A 26,116-nucleotide genomic window follows, 5' to 3' on the forward strand; every position below is an offset into this window, starting at 1 on the left:
CATTTACAGTAAATTTAAACTTCCATAACCTTTTCATCCTTTCATATTTTGAATTGCTTTCACTTCAGCAATAATCTTCTTTAAAACAAGACCAAATAGGTCTATATTCCAAAGCGTTCTTGAATTACAGCCCTTTAAGTTTGGAGTGCATTTTCATGCGCATTCTCAAAAGGGGGGGGGGGGGGGGCAGTTAAGGGGTTAAGCTCAAACTCACCTCATGTCAGTAAATGTGTGTTGATTTAAGGATGTTTAGAGTTTGAGCTGGAAGCAGAGAGAGAACATTTCTGCAGCGCATGTGTTTTATACTTTATCGTGTTAATTGTTCTGGTCTTCGAGGAAATGCCCACAGGATTCTCATTAATGGGTGAACTGGCCCTTTAAGAGACGGGCCGACTGTTGATTTATTCTGCATTATACAGTAAATTACAGCTTTATGAATGAAATCATAGCGCCATGATATTGAATTTAACACTTTCTGCTCTAATTTCTAAGGCCTTAAATTGCGAAAGAGCCGTGGAAACCCAAAGTTTAAGTGTTTATTTTAGTGCACTTGATCAGAGATTTCAATCTCAATCTCTAAAGTCAGAAATCTCAAAAGTTTTATTCATATCTTTAATCTGAAGGTGATTTATGCAACATTTTCCTCCTAAAAACATTCAGGAGATGTAATGAAACTGGAATTATTAACCTGGTTTTATCCAATATATGCAAATGAGTGCATATTTAATTAGATAACACCTCATTTGCATATTTGCAATTCTCGTAATCAATCATAAATCGCGGGATTAGTGTTGATTTTCCTGCCTGGAGGAATATAACACACGCATCATCACTGACTGAGGTTTATTCAGAAATCATATTTACACATATATACACACACACACACACACATTAGATACATATTATACATCTCTGACTGCAGCCTCGCCTGTCCTCGTGTGTGTGTGTGTGTGACGAGCTGCTGACGGACACACACTCGGAGCAGATGGGATCTGCGCAGTGGGAGTTTGGATGGAGCTGTGTGCGATCTGTGATGGAGGAGTGACAGCCCTCAGATGAAGAGCGACCCGTCGGCCGGCCCAACATACCCCACCCCGATCAGCAGCACGTCGATGAGCGTCCAGATGCCCAGCCCGCCGAAGCTGAAGAGCTTCCCCAGCCCTTCCCTCCACTGGCCCAGATAGAAGCGGTCCGCACCAAAGCCGCCCAGAGTGATGCTGCACACACACACACACACACACACACACACACACACACACACACACACACAGTCAAACCTCAGCGCTTCTGTTCACACCAGCAGAACTGAATCAAAGGAATCAAATCAAAATCAAAAGAGTGTGAAGTGAATCACCTGAGAGCCAGAGCCGTTGACCACTTATATCCTCCGGTCCAGTTGCAGAACAGACGCTTGTGAAACACCCGCTTCCCTGCGCAGAACACACACACACACACACACACATGTCACTCTAAACTTCAGTGATTTACACACAGATGGAGCTGTTGTTGTGTTGGGAGGTGTGTGTGATGCTGTCGCTCAGTGTGTGTGTGTGTGTGTGTGTGTGTGTGTGTGTGTGTGTGTGTGTGTGTGTGTGCGAGCGTACCCAAGCAGTGCACGTGCTCCAGCACCTGACAGGAAGCGTTGTAGCGTCTGCGGGGACAGGAGACCGTGGGGCAGCTGGTGGAGTTGGAGCAGCGATACTGAGAGCCGTCGAGCTGCCAGCAGAAGAGACAGACCAGAGCCAGAGTGAAGTTCTGCTGCGGCTCGTTACGCTCGTTCTGCACACACACACACACACACACACACACACACACACACACACACACACACACACACACACACACACACACACACACAGAGAGACACACACACAGAGACACAGAGACACACACACACACACACACACACACAGAGACACACACACACAGAGAAAAAACATTCACTGGTGATGAGGAAAATAACCATGCTTTCAACTTTTTGTCATAATAACTTAGTAACCCCCCGACCCGCTGAATCGACTCACTGATTCATAACGCTCCGACTCGCTGAATCGACTCACTGATTCATAACGCTCCGACCCGCTGAATCGACTCACTGATTCATAACGCTCTCTGACCCGCTGAATCGACTCACTGATTCATAACGCTCTCCGACCCTCTGAATCGACTCACTGATTCATAAGGCTCCGACCCGCTGAATCGACTCACTGATTCATAGCGCTCCGACCCGCTGAATCGACTCACTGATTCATAACGCTCCCAACTGCTGAATCGACTCACTGATTCATAACGCTCCGACCTGCTGAATCGATTCACTGATTCATAATGCTCCGACCTGCTGAATCGACTCACTGATTCATAACGCTCCGAACCACTGAATCGACTCACTGATTCATAATGCTCCGACCCGCTGACTCGACTCACTGATTCATAACGCTCCAAACCGCTGAATCGACTCACTGATTCATAATGCTCCGAACTGCTGAATCGACTCACTGATTCATAACGCTCCGACCTGCTGAATCGATTCACTGATTCATAACGCTCCGACCTGCTGAATCGACTCACTGATTCATAACGCTCCGAACCACTGAATCGACTCACTGATTCATAATGCTCCGACCCGCTGACTCGACTCACTGATTCATAACGCTCCAAACCGCTGAATCGACTCACTGATTCATAACGCTCTGAACCTCTGAATCGACTCACTGATTCATAACGCTCCGACCCGCTGAACCGACTCACTGATTCATAACGCTCTGAACCGCTGAATCGACTCACTGATTCATAACGCTCCGAACCTCTGAATCGATTCACTGATTCATAACGCTCTGAACCGCTGAATCGACTCACTGATTCATAACGCTCTGAACCGCTGAATCGACTCACTGATTCATAATGCTAATGGGTAGTCATAATGGGTTTTTCTGAGAGAAACCCAGCAGTATTTATGATATTATTTTACCTCTTAACAGACGAACGTGATCATCTCTGAGCTCAGCCATAACTTCCGCTAAGTGAGGTCAAAATACGAGCGTGGTCATAGATATATTGATCGTAGATGCCTCATTTTACTGATCAGCGCAAGCGCTAATGAGGCATCTACGTATACATCTATGACCACGCTCGTATTTTGACCTCACTTAGCGGAAGTTATGTCTGAGCTCAGAGATGATCACGCTCGTCTGATAAGAGGTAAAATAATATCATAAATACTGCTGGGTTTCTCTCAGAAACTGATGGTTTGTCTAGATCAGACCCTTATTCATCATCTGGTGTCGTTTAAAGCTGCACTGAAACTGACATTTGGACCTTGAACCGTTTGGAGTCCATTGAAGTCCATTATATGGAGAAACACCCTGAACTGTTTTCATCCAAAACCTTCATTTCTTTTCGACTGCAGAAAGAAAGACATGGACATCTTGGATGACATGGGGGCGAGGAAACTATCAGGAAAAGTTTATTTAAAAGTGAACTAATCCTTTAACATTTTCAATTTGTTTTTTGTATGTCTATATGGTTACGATTTTTGTGTTATTATTAATACGCATGTAGCAGAATTAACACCAGTGGTCGACCGATCCGCTGATGTTGTGTTTTATCGTATATAAGTGTGTGTGTGGACCGGTCAGCCGGAGCACCAGTGTGTGTGTGTGTGTGTGTGTGTGTGTGTGTGTGTGTGGGTGGACCGGTCAGCCGGAGCACCAGTGTGTGTGTGTGTGTGTGTGTGTGTCGCTCACCACACAGTGGACTCCGGGGCGGGTTCTACAGCTGAAGTTGGCGAGTCGGCCGGAGCTGCAGTTGTGATGGAGAGCACAGATGATGCAGTCGGCCGGCAGTCTGGAGCAGAGTCCGCCGCTCGGACACCTGGAGGTGTAGTTCTCGGTCGACACTGGAGACGCTGCACACACACACACACACACACACACACACACACACACACACACATCAGGTGATCCTGCTGGACACTCGGGCACAGCTCTTATGCTGCGTTCACACCGGACGTGATTCGCGCGAGTGATTTACATGTTAAGTCAATGCAGAGACGCGAAATGGCATTCTGCAGCGCGATTCGTGCGAATGAGGCGGCGAGAAGGACGTGAATTGAGCGTTTTGAACTAGTGTTAGACCGATATATCGGGCTGATATTTGCGTGTATTTTTACGTGTATCGGCTGATATAAAGCTGCTGCGTTCGCGTTATTTTTTCCCTGCATTATTTCCAGACAGGCGTCCACAGGGCAGCTCTCACCGTCTTCAAACTCTCTTGCTCTCGCTCGCGCATATTAATCAAAATCAATTGAGAATTGACGCGATGGTAAAGGTGGAAAGACTGAAGTTTCACGTGGAGCATTGGGAGATTTTCTCCTGAATTACCGCTGGTGTTGCTCCACAAGAGATTAAGTGAAGTGCACATACACTCTAAACAATGCTGGGTTAAAAATAACCCAAGTTGGGTTGAAAATGGACTAACCCATCAATTGGGTTGTTTTAAGCAAACATTTAACCCAACCGCTGGGTCAAAACAACCCAATTGCTGGGTTAGTCCATATTCAACACTAACTTGGGTTATTTTTAACCCAGCATTTTTTAGAGTGTAACCATTAAATGACTAGGTTGTAAATAGTTTTAAATGAAGTATAGTGCAGTCAGTGTGCACTTTATTATGCTGCTCGCTTGTTGATACTGTGTGCAATAGTGTCATTATTTATGCTTAAATATTTATTTTCACCACTGAACTCTTTTTTTTTCTTGTTCTACCTCACCTGTTTTTACTATTTGTTAAATATAGTTTTTTTTAGTTCAATAAATGTTCCTTTTTTTAAATTGTAAATTTTAAATAGTTATCATCATGATCATTGTGTCATTTTTATGATGTAAATTGAGGGAGCAAAAGCAGTATCGGCTCCAAATATCGGCAAGAAAATTGGCAGCTCGTATCGTCATCGGATAAGGCTGATGAAAAAAAATCGGTATCGGCACTAAAAAATCCATATCGGTCGATCCCTATTTTGAACACACGATTCGTGCGAATCGCTCAAGTTGAAAAATCTGAACTTTGCCGGATATTTCGCGCCGCGTTAACCAATCAGGAGCTTGCTCTAGTAGTGACAACAATGAGGAGAAAATCTGCATATTAATATCTGGTTCAGACAATATGATTATCACTGTGATAACATTAAATGACATGAAACACAACCCAGTCTCTTTTTGTTAAATGGAAGTTTATGTTTGATCAATAATACAAAAGTATAAGTAAAAGCTATAATAATCTATACATGAAATAAAGCAAACAATTCAGTCAAACATTCAAAGTCAGAGCTAGTCGGCTACAACGCTAACGTAAAGTTAAATAGCCTAAAAATATAAAATAATGAAACTTCTCTTTGCCCTCAGCCTAAACGATTCGCCAGGGAACAAATTATAGATCCATGAGAGCAAAGATCGGCCGTTACAAGACGAATTATAGCTCGAGACGCCACAGAGACATCAGAGCCAGCGGCAGAAGGACTGGCTGAGGAAAGACTGATCTCACCGGGTTAATGAGCGCCGCTGATCCACTGGAGCTCACACACACACACACACACACACACACACACACACACACACACACACACACACACACACACACACACACACACACACACCAGATCACATGTTCAAATAGGCACTCTTTATATAAATAAACCACTGATTTGAGCTTTAAACTACTACATTATCGACTGAAAAAGTCTTCAAACTACGTTTTGTCACACATTAACAGTAGATTTTAACAAAAACAGACATGTAAACACAGCCCATATCAGCCAATGAGACGAGCCGCTGGCAGAAGCTCCGCCCATGAGGAGAATCACGTCTGTTGTGCAGTGAATGTCACGCGTGAATGAAGCGAGTAAACTCAAAATGTTCAAGCGTCCACCTTCGCGCGATTCGCGTCCGGTGTGAAGGCCACATTACACAGCTCTTATTAAACAAAAAGTTTCAATGATGACATACAAAGTTATGATTGACATACTGTGTTATAATTATGACATATTAAAGGTCCCATGGCATTAAATTATCATTTTATGAGGTTTTTCAACATTAATATGAGTTCCCCTAGCCTGAATATTGTCCCCAAGTGGATAGAAATGTTGATCGGTGTAAACCCGAGTTCTGGCTGTCTCTCTCTGCCTTTGAGAAAATGACAGGCCAGACGAGCCAATCCTGAAGTCTCCTGGTTTGACGTCCAAGCAGGAACGGTTTCCTCCCTTTCCTCCACCCAGAGAATCTGCCACACCCAGGCAAACGCTCGAGAGATCATGGCTTGTGAACGAGTGAACGCTGCAGTTTCTCAGTGTTTGGATGTACAAATGAAAACAGAAGTCTTTTTTCAGTTCCTTCTGATCTGTGATCAGTGATTTCTGATGTGTAGCTAATTATTTATTATTCCTGCACACGCAGCGGCTTCTCTCTCCAGACAGAACGGTGTTTTCTATCTTGTGAGTCAGTGTTTTTGTACGTCCTCGTCGCGTCTATCGGTTCTAAAATGTGCATACAGTCGGGAGTTTCTGCTCAACATCGGCAGAGTCAGATCTTTAGAGATAAACTTCACACACGCCGAAGCTCGGGCTGCACTGGCCCGGCCTTCAACATCCCCGACCCACAGTACTGCATCTGGCCCACAGCGGAGGAGCCAAACGCGGCGTGAGATTAAGCAGAAGGGGGGTAAGCGTGAGCATATTCAGGCTAGCCAGCCTAGCCCCACAATAAACTGGATTACATTTGATTACTGCTGTTGTGTCTTTGTTTGCGCTGTGTACTCAACGCGCGTCACTGACGCTTTTATTTTATTTAAAAAATAATGCTATTATCAACACTTACTTTTAACTCGTTCATCTCGACAGCTGTAATGGTACTTTGCATGTGTTACAAAGTTGGTAGAATAATGATGAAGACGGACTCGGTGTGACTGGGACTCGTGTTTATTCAGAACTCTCAGATACAAACACAATAAACTCGCGCTGACTGACAGCGCTCTCACAACTCAGTAGTTACTATAAATAACTTTGTTAGCAATCGCTCCGTCTCCGTGATGTCCGGTTCGCGAACGAATCATTCTTTTGAATCGGTTCTTTTTAGTGAACCGAACCAGTTCACCAAATCGGACTGAATCGTTCTAAACGGTTCGCGTCTCCAGTCAGCGCTGATCCATAATTTACTAAAGTTACTAACTTTCTGACATGAGTGACAGTCCCTCCGACTAGAAATAGACTAATAACCTGAAGTATATGCTGAAACTACAACAGTTCAGACATGCTGAGAACTGATGTGAAGTGAACTCAGGTCCATCCGTCTCTCTGGCAGCAGCTCGTGCCTCGTAGACCTCGTTAAACCACGCCCCCTCCGCTCATTTAAAATGCAAAGATGTCAGCCAATCACAACAGTGGGCGTTTTTACTGAAGTCTCACAGCAGACACGCCTCTTGAAGCAGGGCATTCAGCCACAGGGCAAACAGCAGTATAGAAAAAATGCCTTTTATTTCTAAATTATGACATTTTATGATGTAAAAGTCATACTAACAATATAAGTACACCTCAGGAAACATTATAAAATAATAGAAAAATGCCATGCCATGGGACCTTTAAGTTACAAATATGACAAAAATATAAATGATCACATACTAAGTGTGTGAGTGTGTGAGGCTGACCTGAGGCCGCGGTCAGGGCCACCGGGCTGCTCATCAGCGGGTTCTGCTGGGCCCTCAGGGGCCGCTCCTGACCCACATGACCCGAGCTCAGATACCCTGAGGACACACAACCCGGATTTACTGCAAAAATACTGAGTCATGATGTGCTCCAAACAGAAATATGGTAAAAAAAATACAATTAAAAAAACATGTTTTCCACCATAAAATATGTATTCAAGAGCATTGACTGTTGTTCTGTAAAATATTATTATTATTATTGTTAATAGTTATGTTTTATTAAGTTGGCTTGAGAGAGCCTCCTATTGTCTTCTGACCCTAAAATGCACAACTCTAACTCCTGCTAGAGCTTTAACTCTACAAACTCCAAACTCGGCTCAGACCTTCAGAATGTTCTGACTTAGTGTGATATATATTTTCAAACCTATCAGACTTACGCTTTTCCTAAAATTGACGATCAAAACTCGAAAAACCCCTTTGACATTCATCGACGAAATGTTCAGATGAGCCAAGACGGTTCAAACTCCAACTGACAAAATTCAAATTTTGACAGTTGGAGAGGCTCATCAGACTCCATTAACTGCCATTCTGTCAACTATTTCTCATCTATCTATCTATCTATCTATCTATCTATCTGTCTATCTATCTGTCTATCTATCTATCTATCTATCTATCTATCTATCTATCTATCTATCTATCTATCTATCTATCTATCTATCTATCTATCTGTCTATCTATCTATCTATCCATCCATCTAAAACTTTCTGGTCCGGCTTTCTCAAGCCAACTTAAAGTTTGTCTCAACAAACCTTTTTATCTAGTTTTATAGTACAATAGTATTATTCCAACCATAATATATTTATTTATTGATTTGTTTAATTTGTATTAGGGCTGTCAAAAGATTAATCGCGATTAATCGCATCCAAAATAAAAGTTTGTGTTTACATAATATATGTGTGTGTACTCTGTTAATTATTATGTATATATAAATACACACACACATTCATGTATATATTTAAGAAATATTTGCATGTATATACTGTATATACATTTATATAATCTATAATATATATAAATATAAATGTTTTATATATAAAAAATAATATTTTTTTCTTAAATATATACATGCTTGTGTGTGTATTTATATATAAATATAATTAACAGAGTACACACACATATATTATGTAAACACAAACTTTTATTTTGGATGTGATTAATCGCGATTAATCTTTTGACAGCCCTAATTTGTATAATTTAAATAACAACAACAATTATTATTATTATTAAATAGTCTTTTTATTTTTCAGTACATTATGAAAACATAAATGTATGTTTTATTTGTTTAATTTTAATAATACGGATCTCATTTTGAACAATTATAATTGTTAATATGACAAACTCGTTTATTACTGTACTAATTGTATTGATTTAGTTTTTATATTTTAAATAAATATTTTGTTGTTATTATGTAGTCCTACTGAAAAAAAACAGGTTTTTCCTCCTTTGTCTTTAGCTGATATCATGATTAAAGCTTCTCTTATTGACAACGATTCCCATTAAAATTTGGGAAGCTATCCATGCATTGTGTTGTTTTTAAATATGGATTTTATATATTTAACAACACAATGCACTGAGCCGCGCCGCTGCTTCTCTGAGAGATTATCATAATGTCGTCCAGAACAACAGCTCCCGAGGCTCTGCTATCGCTCTTACCGATCACACATGAGGAGTAAACGTCCAGCAGCAGCAGAACCGCGATCATGATCCTCCGTCCGCGCTCAAAAACCCATTTCAGTCCGTTCGCTGTCATATTCCCGAACTCTCTCCGTTCTACTGCCCGACGGATGGACTCCACTTCCGGCTTCCACTTGCGTAAAAGTCCCAACGGCTGCTCGTTCAAAATAAAAGTCCTATAACTGAGGAACAATGTTTTTAGGGAGAATTTAAGTTATTTATTTCCCTTTATAAAATCTGATCTAGACTTTTAGCAGAAAGACATATTTCTTTATTTTTGTAACCCTTAGTTTAAAGGCTTAGTTCACCCACAAAAGTAAATTCTGTCATTATTTACTCTTCCTCGTGTCGTTCAAAACCGTCAGACCTTCCTTCATCTTCAGACACAAATGAAGATATTTTAACGATTTCTGATGCTGCTTCCCAATTCGCCTACTTATACTACACCCTAAAAGTATGTACTCTTTTTGTGAAGAAAAAGTACATACTTTTGAGTGTGTAGCAGAAGAGCTATAGCTTTGGGACATACTACTTCATCATCTTTAACGGACTCTGTTGCTTAGTTACGTTCAGCCCGTCACCGTTTAAACTGCCCTGTCAATCATCGTCACAGTTTAAATCCTCCACATTCAATTTTGAAGAGAAGCGTAGTCAATCCGCACGATGATCTTTAATGAGACTCCCCTCATGTGTTTGCAAAGTTAATGGCCAAACATATCATTACAAAAGTTCACATTGCTGCTGCAGGTGAAATATAATGTGGCTAACATTGAATAAATATCTTTTTGTCAGGTTAAATACTGATAATTGCTCACTCAAACCCCTTTATCGAATTAACCGTCAGATTCGCGTAACCGCCATGTTTGTAGTTTTTAACACTTTTTATCCGCGTTTGTAGTTCTAATCAAATCCTCAGCAATGGGTTGTGGCCAATTTCAGCCGTTAAGAGTGCGCATCGATCTGAAATAGTATCGGGAATCTTTGGAATACTCTTTTCAACATACGATTTGGGACATACTAATTCTTTTTTCGAATACTATTTAGTACGGATAGTATGCGAATTGGGACGCAGCGTGAGAGTTTTCTGTCCCTCCATGAACAGTCCACGCAACTACCACTTTCAATCCACATCAAGACTTCATAAAAGTAATCCAGTGGTTTAACCTCATTTTTTATAAAGTGTCACGGTGGCTTTGTTTACGCAAAAAACCACATAATTTACCACTTAATTTACAAAATATTAATCTCCAATGCGCGATCACACAACAACGTCTGCTCCCGCGTCAACACAACACACGCAATCATACATTTATATTACACAATTCTGACTTTTTTGTAAACAAGTTTTATATCTCGCAATTTATGCTGCGTTCCAGGCAGGTTTTTGAGCCCGTAAGTTACAACTTCAAACCACGACTCACGACTTTGTAGCGTTCCAGGCAAAGTCACGCCAAACTGCCTGAGCGCAAGGAATTGTGTGGTAGCTGGATGTAAACAAAGCATGGCGGACCGTATGAGGTTTATGCTAAATTTACAATAATTTCTGATGTTTCTCAGAAGCTGAATGTAGATGAGCTTACAATAACAACTTAGAAACATGAGTCCGAGGCTTTATTGCAAACCGTGGAACACAAACAGCCAGACATTTCTCGTAAACTAGTTTTATATCGCAATTCTGACTTTTTTCTTACAATCGCCAATTCATATCTTAAATTTTTACTTTCTCACAATCGTAAGTTTATTACTCGCAATTCAGACTTTCTCGTAAACGCAAGTTTATATCTCGCAATTCAGACTTTTACTCGTAAACTAGTTTTATATCGCAATTTTGACTATCTCACAATCGTAAGTTTATAACTCGTAATTCAGACTCTTGTAACAAGTTTTATATCTCACAATTCTTGTTTTTTCTCTCGTAAATGCAAGTTTATCTCGCAATTCTGACTTTTTTCTCGTAAACAAGTTTTATATCTCGTAATTCAGACTTTCTCGTAAATGCAAGTTTATATCTCACAATTCTTGTTTTTTTTCTCGTAAACGCAAGTTTATCTCGCAATTCTGACTCATTTCTTGAAAACAAGTTTTATATCTAGCAATTCTGACTTTTTTTACAATCGCATATTTATATCTCCAATTTTGACTTTCTCACAATCGTAAATTTATATTTAGCAATTTAGACTTTCTGGTAAACGCAAGTTTATATCTCGTAAACCCAAGTTTATCTCGCAATTCTGACTTTTTCTCGTAAACAAGTTTAATATCTCTCAATTCAGACTTTCTCGTAAACAAGTTTTATATCGCAATTTTGACTCTCACAATCATAAGTTTATATCTCGCAATTCAGACTTTTCCGTAAACGCAAGTTTATCTCGCAATTCTGACTTTTTTCTCGTAAACAAGTTTAATATCTCACAATTCAGACTTTCTCGTAAACCATTTTTATATTGCAATTTTGACTCTCACAATCGTAAGTTTATATCTCGCAATTCAGACTTTTCCATAAATGCAAGTTTATCTCGCAATTCTGACTTTTTTCTCGGAAACAAGTTTAATATCTCACAATTCAGACTTTCTCGTAAACAAGTTTTATATCGCAATTTTGACTCTCACAATCGTAAGTTTATTTCTCGCAATTCAGACTTTTCCGTAAACTTAAGTTTATCTCGCAATTCTGACTTCTATCTTACAATTTCTTACAATTTACATCTTCAATTTTTACTTTCTCACAATCTTAAATTGATATTTCGCAATTTAGACTTTCTCGTAAATGCAAGTTTATATCTCGTAAACCCTTTTTTCCCTCAAACGCAAGTTTATCTTGCAATTCTGACTCTTTTCTCGTAAACAAGTTTATATCTCGCAATTCAGACTTTCTCGTAAACAAGTTTGATATCTTGCAATTCAGACTTTTTCGTAAACGCAAGTTTATATCTCACAATTCTGACTTCTTTCTTACAATTTCTTACAATTTACATCTTCAATTTTTACTTTCTCACAATCGTAAATTGATATTTCGCAATTTAGATTTTCTCGTAAATGCAAGTTTATATCTCGTAAACCCTTTTTTCCCTCAAACGCATGTTTATCTCGCAATTCTGACTTTTTTCTCGTAAACAAGTTTATATCTCGCAATTCAGACTTTTTCGTAAACGCAAGTTTATATCTCACAATTCTGACTTTTTTCTTACAATTTATATCTTCAATTTTAACTTTCTCACCATCATAAGTTTATATTCCGCAATTGAGACTTTCTCGTAAACGCAAGTTTACAATAACAATCGTGAAACAGGATGCTGAGTCTGAGTCTTTATTGCAAACCGTCAGCACTTGAACACAAACATCCAGACACGCAAACACCAAACCATCCCATCTCTTAACACGGTTCCTTTACAGAACATCCTCCAAAACACACTTGCAGAGTTCCTCCTTCATCTGAGTGACTTCCCCTCTCCGCCCTTCATCTCTCCGAGGCTCAGAAGTCTTCCTCAGCGCTGCGGCACCTGGACTGTCTGAGCAGCCTCAGTCTAGCCATCACCTCCTCCAGCGTCATCTCTCCATGCACTTTATTATCTCTGGTGCGCACGTTAACGCTGTTGGAGGCGCGCTCCTTCTCGCCCACCACTGCGAAGAAAACACAGAGCATCAGCGACGCCCTCCACACGCAAACCCTCGCCAGGCCTCAAGACTTACCCAGGATGAAGTTATACTGCGCCAGCTGAGCGTTGCGAATCTTCTTGTTCAGAAGGCAACTGGAATCCAAATCAGCATCGGCCATAAAACCGGCCTCAACAAACTGTTTACAGACCTGGAGCGGAGCAAGACCGGCTTTAGTTAGTTATGTGTTGCATATTGTAACAGATCTCGCAATTCAGACTTTTTCTCGTAAACTAGTTTTATATCGCAATTTTGACTTTCTCACAATCGTAAGTTTATAACTCGCAATTCAGACTCTCGTAACAAGTTTATATCTCATAATTCTTGTTTTTTTATCTCGTAAACGCAAGTTTATCTCGCAATTCTGACTTTTTTCTTACAATCGCCAATTCATATCTTAAATTTTGACTTTCTCACAATCGTAAGTTTATAACTCGCAATTCAGACTTTCTCGTAAACTAGTTTTATATCGCAATTTTGAGTTTATATCTCGCAATTCAGACTTTTTCTCGTAAACTAGTTTTATATCGCAATTTTGACTCTCACAATCGTAAGTTTATAACTCGCAATTCAGACTTTTTCTCGTAAACTAGTTTTATATCGCAATTTTTACTCTCACAATCGTAAGTTTATAACTCGCAATTCAGACTCTCGTAACAAGTTTATATCTCACAATTCTTGTTTTTTTTCTCTCGTAAACGCAAGTTTATCTCGCAATTCTGCATTTTTTCTTACAATTGCCAATTCATATCTTAAATTTTGACTTTCTCACAGTCGTAAGTTTATAACTCGCAATTCAGACTTTCTCGTAAACGCAAGTTTATATCTCGCAATTCAGACTTTTTCTCGTAAACTAGTTTTATATCGCAATTTTGAGTTTATTTCTCGCAATTCAGACTTTTTCTCGTAAACTAGTTTTATATCGCAATTTTGACTTTCTCACAATCGTAAGTTTATAACTCGCAATTCAGACTTTTTCTCGTAAACTAGTTTTATAGCGCAATTTTGACTTTCTCACAATCGTAAGTTTATAACTCGCAATTCAGACTCTCGTAACAAGTTTATATCTCACAATTCTTGTTTTTTTATCTCGTAAACGCAAGTTTATCTCGCAATTCTGACTTTTTTCTTACAATCGCCAATTCATATCTTAAATTTTGACTTTCTCACAGTCGTAAGTTTATAACTCGCAATTCAGACTGTCTCGTAAACTAGTTTTATATCGCAATTTTGACTTTCTCACAATCGTAAGTTTATAACTCGCAATTCAAAACCGGCCTCAACAAACCGTTTACAGACCTGGAGCGGAGCAAGACCGGCTTTAGTTAGTTATGTGTTGCATATTGTAACAGATCTGAACGTTAAATGGTCTTCAAAGCTTTGGAATACAGACTTAAAGACACTTTACTGGACTATGGTTACTATAAAGTCAAAGCCAAATGTCTAAGTTGTGTTCCAAATTTGAAGTTAATATCACAAAAATGTAGTCTCTTAAAGTTTTTTAAGTACTATTTCCATGGTAACGCAACGTCCAGTTTCAAAACGGTTTTCGCAATGGTGAACTTTGATTGTTTAAGCTTTCGAATCATTCATAATTTATTATGATTACTAAAATATGTGATATGGATAAAAAAGGCAATAATGGCTATATGATTATTATTATTACTATATGAAAGATGGATTAACAGATTATCTCGTAATCGTAGTTCGCAATTCTGACTTTCTCGCAATTCTGACTCTCGTAAACGCAAGTTTATTTCTCGCAATTCTGACTTTCTCGTAATCGTAGTTGATATCTCGTAATTCTGACTTTCTCGTAATCGTAGTTTATTTCTCGTAATCGTAGTTTATATCTCGCAATTCTGACTTTCCCGTAATCGTAGTTTATATCTCGCAATTCTGACTGTCGTAAATGCAAGTTTATTTCTCGTAATTCTGACTGTCGTAAACGCAAGTTTATTTCTCGCAATTCTGACTTTCTTGTAATCGTAGTTTATATCTCGCAATTCTGACTCCCTCGTAATCGTAGTTTATATCATGCAATTCTGACTCTCGTAATCGTAGTTTATATCTCGCAATTCTGACTCTCATAAACGCAAGTTTATATCTCGCAATTCTGACTCTCGTAATCGTAGTTTATATCTCGCAATTCTGACTCATAAATGCAAGTTTATTTCTCGTAATTCTGACTGTCGTAAACAAGTTTATTTCTCGCAATTCTGACTCTCATAATCGTAGTTTATATCTCGCAATTCAGATTTTCTCGTAATCGCATGTTTATTTCTCGCAATTCTGACTCTTGTAATTGTAGTTTATATCTCGCAATTACTTTCTCGTAATCGTAGTTTAGATCTCGCAATTCTGACTCTCGTAATCGTAGTTTATATCTCAAAATTCTGACTCTCGTAAATGCATGTTTATTTCTCGCAATTCTGACTTTCTCGTAATCATAGTTTATATCTCGCAATTACTTTCTCGTAATCGTAGTTTAGATCTCGCAATTCTGATTCTCGTAATCGTAGTTTATATCTCAAAATTCTGACTCTCGTAAACGCAAGTTTATTTCTCGTAATTTTGAATGTCGTAAACACAAGTTTATTTCTCGCAATTCTGACTCTCATAATTGTAGTTTATATCTCGCAATTCTGACTCTCGTAAATGCAAGTTTATTTCTCGTAATTCTAACTGTCGTTAATACAAGTTTATTTCTCGCAATTCTGACTTTTTCTCCTAATTGTAGTTTATATCTCGCAATTCTGTCTTTTTTCTTACAATAACCAATTTATATTTCGCAATTTTGACTTTCTCGTAAATGCAAGTTATTATCTCACAGTTCTGAATTTTCCAATATTCAAGTTTAGATTTTGCAATTCACACTCTCATAAACGCAAGTTTATACCTCGCATTTCTGACTTTTTTCTTACATTAGGCAATTTATATCTTGCAATTCTGACTTTCTTGTTTCTCGTAAACAAGTTTAAATATCCAATTTTGACTTTCTCACAATTGTAACTTTATATTTCGCAATTCAGACTTTCTTGTAACAGAAATGTATATCTCGCAATTCATATTATTTATCTTGCAACCTCAATATTTTATACCTTTTCGCAGTGAATCGTTCGTAATAAGAGCAGGAATTGTCTGTTCTTCAGTCAGGGATGATGGAGCTGATGTCGTACCTGTTTGGCGTATTCTTCGAGCGACGGGTTTACCGGCACCAGCATCACCTGACGTGGAGACAGCCACAGCGGCCTGAGGAAACACACACACACACACACACACACACACACACACACACACACACACACACACACACACACAACGAGAACAATCTTTAGCAGACCTCAAATCATCGGCTCAAGTTTTATGAGACTACAGTTATTCATAGTACAATCCCGTTTCTGACATCAGCCAAGTGTGATGCAGCTGTGGCGCTGCGGAACGTAGAGCAGTTTTGGTATTTCTGATTTATTTCAATTTCAAAAGTTTTCCCACTTTGAGCTAACCATAACAACCCTGATTAATCTGATTCAGATCAGTTTCTCACTCTGACTCTCGTAAACGCAAGTTTATTTCTTGCAATTCTGACTGTCGTAAACGCAAGTTTATTTCTCGTAATTCTGACTGTCGTAAACGCATGTTTATTTCTCACAATTCTGACTTTCTCGTAAACGCATGTTTATTTCTCGCAATTCTGACTTTCTCGTAATCGTAGTTTATTTCTCGTAATCGTAGTTTATATCTCGCAATTCTGACTTTCTCGTAATCATAGTCAGAATTGCGAGATATAAACTATGATTACGAGAAAGTCAGAATTGCGAGATATAAACTTTCTCGTAATCATAGTTTATATCTCGCAATTCTGACTTTCTCGTAATCATAGTTTATATCTCGCAATTCTGACTTTCTCGTAATCATAGTTTATATCTCGCAATTCTGACTGTCGTAAACGCAAGTTTATTTCTCGTAATTCTGACTGTCGTAAACGCATGTTTATTTCTCGCAATTCTGACTTTCTCGTAAACGCATGTTTATTTCTCGCAATTCTGACTTTCTAGTAAACGCATGTTTATTTCTCGTAATTCTGACTCTCGTAATCGTAGTTTATATCTCGCAATTCTGACTCTCATAATTGTAGTTTATATCTCGCAATTCTGACTCTCGTAATCGTAGTTTATATCTCGCAATTCTGATTGTCGTAAACGCAAGTTTATTTCTCGCTATTCTGACTTTCTCGTAAACGCATGTTTATTTCTCGCAATTCTGACTTTCTCGTAAACGCATGTTTATTTCTCGCAATTCTGACTTTCTCGTAATCGTAGTTTATATCTCGCAATTCTGACTCTCTCATAATCGTAGTTTATATCTCGCAATTCTGACTCTCGTAATCGTAGTTTATATCTCGCAATTCTGACTGTCATAAACGCAAGTTTATTTCTCGCTATTCTGACTTTCTCGTAAACGCATGTTTATTTCTCGCAATTCTGACTTTCTCGTAATCGTAGTTTATATCTCGCAATTCTGACTCTCTCATAATCGTAGTTTATATCTCGCAATTCTGATTTTCTTGTAATCGTAGTTTATATCTCGCAATTCTGACTTTCTCGTATTCGTAGTTTATATCTCGCAATTCTGATTTTCTTGTAATCGTAGTTTATATCTCGCAATTCTGACTTTCTCGTAATCGTAGTTTATATCTCGCAATTCTGACTCTCTCATAATCGTAGTTTATAACTCCCAATTCTGACTTTCTCATAATCGTAGTTTATATCTCGCAATTCTGATTTTCTTGTAATCGTAGTTTATATCTCGCAATTCTGACTTTCTCGTATTAGTAGTTTATATCTCGCAATTCTGAATTTCTTGTAATCGTAGTTTATATCTCGCAATTCTGACTTTCTCGTAAACGCATGTTTATTTCTAAGTTTTCCCACTTTGAGCTAACCATAACAACCCTGATTAATCTGATTCAGATCAGTTTCTCACCATTTGCCGGCGTAGTTCTCGGTGAGGATGGCGATCATTCGCTCCACTGAGCCCAGAATGGCGCGGTGAATGATCACCGGTCGGGCCTTGTCATCCCCGTCTTTCCTGCAAGGGTTCAGACAGTTAAAACACAGACCGTAAAGCTGAGCGTTTACAGCGAGAGCTGAGCTGTTCTCACCCCACATATGTGAGATTGAAGCGGACGGGTAACTGGAAGTCCAGCTGGATGGTGGCGCACTGGTGATAGCGGCCGATGGCGTCTTTAATCTGGATGTCAATCTGGAGTGGAAGAGTTCAGAGAAATCATTATTCCTGCTGGGAAACGTCTGGTTGATATGGAAGCTTGTTTCCGCCGCGGAAAAATCTAGTTGATTATAGCTTTTTTCTCATGATTGTGAATTTACATCTCACAATTCTGAGAAATAACGGCAGAAAAGGAGAGAAATACACTACAATTGCGGAAAAAAAAAAAATCTGAATTTTCGCAATTGCAAGTTTAAATTGCGCAATTCTGACTTTTTTTCTCGTGAACACAATTTTATATCATGCAATTCATAATTTTCTCGTAAACAAGTTTATACATCACGCGATTCTGACTTTTTTCTCCAAAACAAATTTATCTCTTTCAATTCTGACGTTTTTCTCGTAAACAAGTTTATATCTTGCAATTCATAATTGTCTTGTAAAAGCAAGTTTATATCTCACAATTTTCTCGTAAACAAGTTTATATCTTGCAATTATGACTTTTTTTTCATAAACGAAAGTATATATCTTGCAAATCATAATTTTCTCGTAAACGTAAGTTTATATCTCACAATTCAAAATGTTCTCGTAAATGCAAGTTTATATCTTGCAATTCATAATTTTCTCGTGAATGCAAGTTTATATCTCACAATTCTTACTTTTTTCTCATAAACATATTTATATCTCGCAATTCATAATTTTCTCATAAAAGCAAGTTGATATCTCGCAAAAATAACTTTTTTTTCTTCGCAATCTCAACTTTATATCTCGCAATTCTGACTTCTTTCTGTAAATGCAACTTTATATCTCGCAATTATGACTTTTTTCTCATAAACGCATTTATATATCTTGCAATTCATAATTTTCTCGTAAACGCAAGTTTATATCTCACAATTCTGACTTTTTTCTCATAAACACATTTATATCTCACAATTCATAATTTTCTTGTAAAATCAAGTTCGCAATAATTTTTTTCCGCGATCTCAAATTTCTTGCAATTATGACCTTTTTTCTCATAAACGAAAGTTTATATCTTACAATTTATAATTTTCTCGTAAAAGCAAGTTTATATCTCGCAATTCTGACTTTTCTTCTCGTAAACAAGTTTATATCTCACAATTCATAATTTTCTCGTAAACAAGTTTATATCTCACAATTCTGACTTTTTTCTCATAAACACGTTTATATCTCACAATTCATAATTTTCTCGTAAACAAGTTTATATCTCACAATTCTGACTTTTTTCTCATAAACACGTTTATATCTCACAATTCATAATTTTCTCGTAAACAAGTTTATATCTCACAATTCTGACTTTTTTCTCGTAAACAAGTTTATATCTCACAATTCTGACTTTTTTCTCATAAACACGTTTATATCTCGCAATTCATAATTTTCTTGTAAAATCAAGTTCGCAATAATTTTTTTCCGCAATTTCAAATTTCTTGCAATTATGACTTTTTTTCTCATAAACGAAAGTTTATATCATGCAATTTATAATTTTCTCGTAAAAGCAAGTTTATATCTCGCAATTCTGACTTTTCTTCTCGTAAACAAGTTTATATCTCACAATTCATAATTTTCTCGTAAACAAGTTTATATCTCACAATTCTGACTTTTTTCTCATAAACACGTTTATATCTCACAATTCATAATTTTCTCGTAAACAAGTTTATATCTCACAATTCTGACTTTTTTCTCGTAAACAAGTTTATATCACACAATTCTGACTTTTTTCTCATAAACACGTTTATATCTCGCAATTCATAATTTTCTCGTAAATGCAAGTTTATATCTCGCAATTGTTCTTTTTTTTCGCAATCTCAACTTTATATCTCGCAATTATGACTTTTTTTCTTGTGAACAAATTTATATCTTCCAATTCTGAAGTTTTTCATAAACGCAAGTTTAATTCTTGCAATTATTACTTTTTTTCCGTGAACGCAAGTTTAAATCGCGCAATTCGGACATTTTCGTGATCGTAGTATATTTGTCTTGAATTTTGACTTTGTATGTGCAAAAAGTTGTGGATTATAAACTCAGAATTGTGAGCTTAATTTTCTTCTCAGAATTGCAAGTTTATGTTTATATCTCGCAACTTTGAGGAAAAGGTCAGAATTGCGGGATGTAAACTCGCAATCCCGAGAAAACCGTGAGAACTGCTAGATAAAAAATGACCTTTCCCCCGCGGGGTAAACAAGCTTCCGCAGGTCCAGGTGATTTATGAACGCAACATAAGGAGTTCTGACCTTTGGCCCGTAAAACGCCCCATCGCCTGGGTTCAGCTTCCACGGCTCCCCGAACTCATTCAGGCTGTTCTCCAGTTGCTATGGAAACAAAACCTGAGTTAGCACAGAAAGCCAGATCTCAAGCTCAGCAGGCAGAGGGGATTCTGGGACCTTCTCCGCTTGATTCCACACGCCAACATCTCCCAGAAACTTCTCGGGACGCGTGGAGAGATGCAGCTGGAAGGAGAAGCCGAAGACGTCGTAGACGCAGCGCAGGAAATCCAGACAGCCCTTCATCTCACACTCGATCTGAAACACACACACACACACACACACACACTCTCCAGATGAGCCTCAGGATTAGAGATGCCTCACACACGCTAGAAAAGGTCGAAACAGATATTCTAACTATAAACAAAACACATATTAGCTCCAATTTTGGTTAAAATGCAAAGTTCATGTATTTGCACAGCAGGATAATTAGTTACCAAAAATGTATGTTAAGAATCATTTTGGGAATCGGAATCTGCTGCTCTTCCTTTAGGGGGTGCCGGACACCTAAAAATTTAACTTCCTCCACCCCAGTAAAACCAATGCAAATTATTTTGTATTTTGAGATGATTTGATGGTATTTTTTTATATTTATGGTCTATTTTTGCCATTGAAAATTATACACATTAATTTTTTTGTAATTCAATTTTTTTTATTTTTTTATTATTGCAGTATTTCAGGTTAAAATAGAGACTAGGCCTTCAAAATATATTTTTTTGAAGGCAGATTAGCGGCTCTTTTGGAATGATTTAAGAAATCCTGCAACCATGTGTGTGACCACTAGAGGTCTCTGTGGAGAGGCTTGAGCATTCACTAGTTCTCTTTTCAACACATTTAATGTTTTTTTGATGGATTTGAATATATATTTAAAAAATCTCAAAGACTATTTATTATAAAGTTTTAGATATTTTTTTGTTTGTTAGAAATATAGATTTTTTTCTGTGAATTTGTGTTTTTTCAGATTTCCCGTTCATTTCCTATGGTGGTCATTTTTGACCGAAGAGCACAAGTTGGGTATTTTTTTTACGACCTTAGCATGCTCGAATCATGCCCCCAATTTCTTGTGTGTGTTTACAGTCCTAATGCTAGAAAAGTCACCAAGTTTCATATCATTCTGATGAAGCTGTGATTTTTAACATTTCAAAACAGAACATCTTCCGGTCAGAAATGACTGAAGAGCACCAGAGGGTTAAGATTCGCACCCAGTGTTGGGGAAACGCATTACAAGTAACTTGAGTTACGTAATATTACTTTTTCCAAGTAACTAGTAAAGTAACGCATTACTTTTCAAATTTACAACAAAATATCTGAGTTACTTTTTCACATTAGTTTGACTGACAGCTCTCCTGTCCTCATGTGGAGAGTTAGTGCAGAGGTGTGTGTGTGTGTGTGTGTGTGTGTGTGTGTGTGTGTGTGTGTGTGTGTGTGTGTGTGAGAACATGAGGGTTATTGTAGTTCTAGACTAAATGTGAGCATTTATTCATCTCACTTGCACAATAAAGATTCTGTACACCTCAAAATGAATAAAATCAGTCAAATGCAAAATCAGAATACTATGCAAACCTCCAATAATTAAATGTTAAATAAAACAACTATTTTTATGCATAAGCTACCTTTACATTTAATTGACCAATGTCTTGCTGCTGACCTTTGAGGATGAAAATTACTAGATTTTTTGTTTTTATTGGTAAAACTTTTTTCTCCTGCATCTATTCCTCCCATTATCCAGAGCTGCGCCCTCTAGTGTTCATGAGGGAATTAGGCTTGCTACGATAGTCGTTGTTGCCGGTGTCCAGACTCAACACCGGTTACATCACTTGCCCACCGTGGCACCGCCCACCGTCTTTTTGATTTTTTTAAAGTAATAAAATAATTTAGTTCAGTTAGAGAACAGAATACAAATAAAAACTGAACGTATCTGCTTAATAAAGCAGGATCCGACCGTGAGTCTCGGCAGCGGCAGGAGTCATTCATCAGATTTAAGAGTGAGGAGCTGACGGAGATGATCGCGCAAGATTTGGTTTCAAAGCGAAACGTAAAAGCGACTATTTCGGCGAGTTTGTCATTTGTTTTGTTGTTGTGTTTTTCATAAAAAATAATAGGCTAATGAACCCACAATTCAAGCAACCCGCAGCCGAATTGGCACTTATTCAAAACCGAAAGTAAAATGTGCACGGCCGCTCAGAGCGCGCATTGTTTACTTTGGCCTGGCTCCGCAGTGTGAGCCTCCGCTACGCTGACTGCGCGCATTTATTTTTGCCGCGCGCACCGAGTATAAACAAGGCTTTACGGACGAACTGTTCTTCATTCATGGCGTGCATCTCGATCATAGACTGATCAATGGTTGATCAGTGCCCTGACTACTGAACTAGGAACTGATTGAGACGCACCCATGGCCTCAGAGCGCGCATTTACAGACGAGCTTCATTCACGGTGTGCGCGCACTGGCGCGTTTTCAGTTCAGAGCGGTCGTGTGCATGTTACTTTCGGTTAGATAGAATTAGTGATTTAAAAGCCTCCGCCGGTGATACCGGTATTGTCACACATCAATTAACCGGTGGGAAAATTTCCTCCATTATATGTCAATACATATGTGGGCACATGCCTAGCGGGAATCTGCATTTTTACCTCAGCCTGGGGCTTATTATTTCAATTTTGGTATGAAGAGGTCTTTACCGTTGCACAAAAATATAACTTTTTTGTTATAAACAAAAACAAGCCCAGCCCAGGTGAGAAAAAGTAACGCAAAAGTAACGTAACTCATTACTTTTCTTAAAAAGTAACTAAGTAACTCAATTAGTTACTTTTTAAGGGAGTAACGCAATATTGTAATGCATTACTTTTCAAAGTAACTTTCCCCAACACTGCTCACACCCGCACTGAGGGCCACACACACACACACACACACACACACACACACACACACACACACACACACCTGGTCAATGGAGCAGAATATGTGGGCGTCGTCCTGCTGGAAGCGCCGCACCCGGGTCAGGCCGGTCAGGGTTCCCGAGAGCTCGTTGCGGTGCAGGACCCCGAAGTCGGCCAATCGGAGAGGAAGCTCCCGCCAGGAGCGGGGCCGGTGCCCGAACATCAGACTGACCGGCACACAGAGAGAAGAAAACTACACTTCACATCTCATTCAAATAGTGGCGTTTTATTTGTGACATGAACAACATGTAAAAACAAGAGAACCAATGACATAATAATAACTGATTATGTTGTAGTCAATTTTGGTTTTGCATATTACCAGAGCCGCCCCAAGGCATAAGCGAACTAAGCGGCTGCTTAGGGCCCCATCGCCACCAGGGGCCCCCAAGAGCACAGGAAATGACTTTTTGCAGTATGTTATTTCATGATGATTGAAATCGCAAAATGCCTTTAACCCTTAATCGTCCCTCAGGGTTTACATTTGAGTCCCTTGTGCTCAGAAAGACCCCAACATTTTATTGCATAAGGAAATATAATTTTTTTTACATTGAAAACTATATATCATTTTTTTTATTTACTTCTCAACTATACATTTATGCTGTGTTTTTGTGGGTATTTGGTGGTTTTTTACCTATTTACTGCACAAATACTTAACTATGTCATAAATTGGCTCATTAAAAATGATTTTTTTAATGAAAAAAATCACTTGAATGATGATCTTAATTAAATATAAATAGTTTTTGGACATTGCTCTATGTGTTAGGGATAGAATACCGCCATCTGTAGGTTTGTGTAAAAACTTTAGGAATTATAGTTAAAGAGAAAGAAAGAGAGAGAGAGAGAGAGAGAGAGAGAGAGAGAGAGAGAGAGAGAGAGAGAGAGAGAGAGAGAGAGAGAGAGAGAGAGAGAGAGAGTGCAATGACCACATTATCCACTAGAGGTCCAGAGGGAAGTTATGCAGAAGTTAAGCTGCCTTTCATCTTTCTGTTATTTGCCCTTTTCCCTCTCTTTCTCATGATTGTTCCATATTGCATTTGTGCTCTAGTATTTGTCCTTCATTTATGTATGGAATTTTTTCAGATTTATGCCAGTTTTGTTGATTTTATTTGCCAATTTCAATAAAAATGCTCTCTGTTGCAGTCACAAACATGTGTGTGTGTGTGTGTGTGTGTGTGTGTGCGTGTGTGTGTATGAGACAGAAAGTTCGTTCCACTTTGTGTTTATGCTCTAGGACCAGACCCTGAAATAAATGTGGACATTTTCAGATTTATACTGGATTTAGTAAAAAAAAAATTGACAAAAAAATTTTCCCATTCATTTTCAATGTGGGGTCAATCTGACCCCGAGGGACTTAAACGGTACATTTTTTTTTTACACACCTTTAGAACAACCAAATCAAGCCCTGATGTTTTGTGCATGTTTAGATTATTTAGGAAAAGTCACAGAGTTTCATGGCCCTGAGATGAAGGGAACACTTCAAAAGGAAAAGTCCAGTGGGGTCAGCTGGAGCCCAAGGGCCGATTAAGGGTTAAACAATTATTAAATAAACTGCAAAATGTTACGTTTTCTAATATATGCACGGATTGATTCTGACAGCGCTTCACGAGCTCGCGGCGCCATCAGACACTATTCGCTTGTTAGCCAGGGGTCAAAGTCAAAGTGCGAGAAAACCAGCGCTAAAACGTACCGTTACTCGTCAGTTTCCCGGTAACCTTTTTATGAATGGATGGATTTGAGAATGCGCTGTGGTTTAGTGAGAATATCTGCATGTTTTGGACGGAGTACAGCAGAGCCTCAGTTTCTCAGTAAATGTTTTTCTGCGAGTGCTATATCGTCCCCTTGGATTTATAAGTTGTAGCCTATATTTTGGAAGTTTTTATTTAGAAAATAAAAAGGTTCTTTCTACACAGTCGAATGGAATACAAAAAATTTAATTTTATTTCTGCCAAAATAAAAGCTCTGTTTAATGTTTGAAAGAAATCAACATTTCTTGTTTTAAAAAAAAGTCTCTTCTGCTCAGCAAGGCTGCATTTATTTGATCAAAAATACAGTAAAAACGGTAATATCGTGAAATATTATTATAATGTAAAGCAGCTGTTTTCTATGAGAAAAATAGTAGCTAAAGTGTAATTTATTCCTGTGATCAAATCATCATTACTCCAGTCTTCAGTGTCACATGACCCTTCACTAATCATTCTAATATGACGAGGTGATGCTCAACACACATTTATGATTATCAGTGTTGAAAACAGTTGCGTACAATATTTGTAGGATTCTTTGAAAGCTTTCTATTTCAGAGAAATGCTGTTCTTTTGAACCTCCTATTCATCAAAGAATCCTGGGGGAAAGTGAGCATATTCAGCATAAGAGACTTACATTACATATCCCAGTGTGAACTGTAGTACAGTAAGACTTACAGTAGGGCTGTGAATATGAACACCTGAGCACTCCTGTGGGTTTGCTACTGGTACATTAACTGAACGTGTAGGGTGATTATGCAACCGTTGTATATTCTGCACTTGCTGCTATTGCACTTCTGGTTAGACCTAAACTGCATTTCGTTGCCTTGTACTTGTACTTGTGTAATGACAATAAAG

The 26,116-nt window shown here is 38.4% G+C and overlaps 2 protein-coding genes across 2 annotated transcripts in view; both read right to left on the minus strand.

The window, feature by feature from the left end:
- Nucleotides 1–286: 286 nt before the first annotated feature.
- Nucleotides 287–9,557, minus strand: tm2d3 (TM2 domain containing 3). Its single transcript, XM_079825110.1, has 6 exons — nt 9,403–9,557; nt 7,693–7,788; nt 3,744–3,904; nt 1,605–1,779; nt 1,355–1,430; nt 287–1,217 (listed from the first exon to the last, which is right to left on the minus strand). Exons 1-6 carry the CDS (start codon nt 9,497–9,499, stop codon nt 1,052–1,054), a joined length of 771 nt encoding a protein of 256 aa, XP_079681236.1. The 5' UTR covers nt 9,500–9,557; the 3' UTR covers nt 287–1,051.
- A 3,159-nt stretch (nt 9,558–12,716) lies between these two features.
- The window catches only part of tars3 (threonyl-tRNA synthetase 3), a 57,523-nt gene continuing 44,123 nt past the window's right edge, over nt 12,717–26,116 (minus strand). The window contains exons 12-19 of the mRNA XM_079825621.1: nt 23,524–23,686; nt 20,706–20,843; nt 20,556–20,633; nt 18,242–18,342; nt 18,064–18,168; nt 16,257–16,329; nt 13,114–13,228; nt 12,717–13,044 (exon numbers count right to left, since the gene is read on the minus strand). Of these exons, the coding sequence (XP_079681747.1) occupies nt 12,896–13,044; nt 13,114–13,228; nt 16,257–16,329; nt 18,064–18,168; nt 18,242–18,342; nt 20,556–20,633; nt 20,706–20,843; nt 23,524–23,686 (922 nt within the window). The 3' untranslated portion in view covers nt 12,717–12,895. The remainder of the gene's footprint in view (nt 13,045–13,113; nt 13,229–16,256; nt 16,330–18,063; nt 18,169–18,241; nt 18,343–20,555; nt 20,634–20,705; nt 20,844–23,523; nt 23,687–26,116) is intronic.

The sequence above is a fragment of the Gobio gobio genome (genome assembly GCF_949357685.1).
Source record: "Gobio gobio genome assembly, chromosome: 9".
Taxonomy (NCBI): Eukaryota; Metazoa; Chordata; class Actinopteri; order Cypriniformes; family Gobionidae; genus Gobio; species Gobio gobio.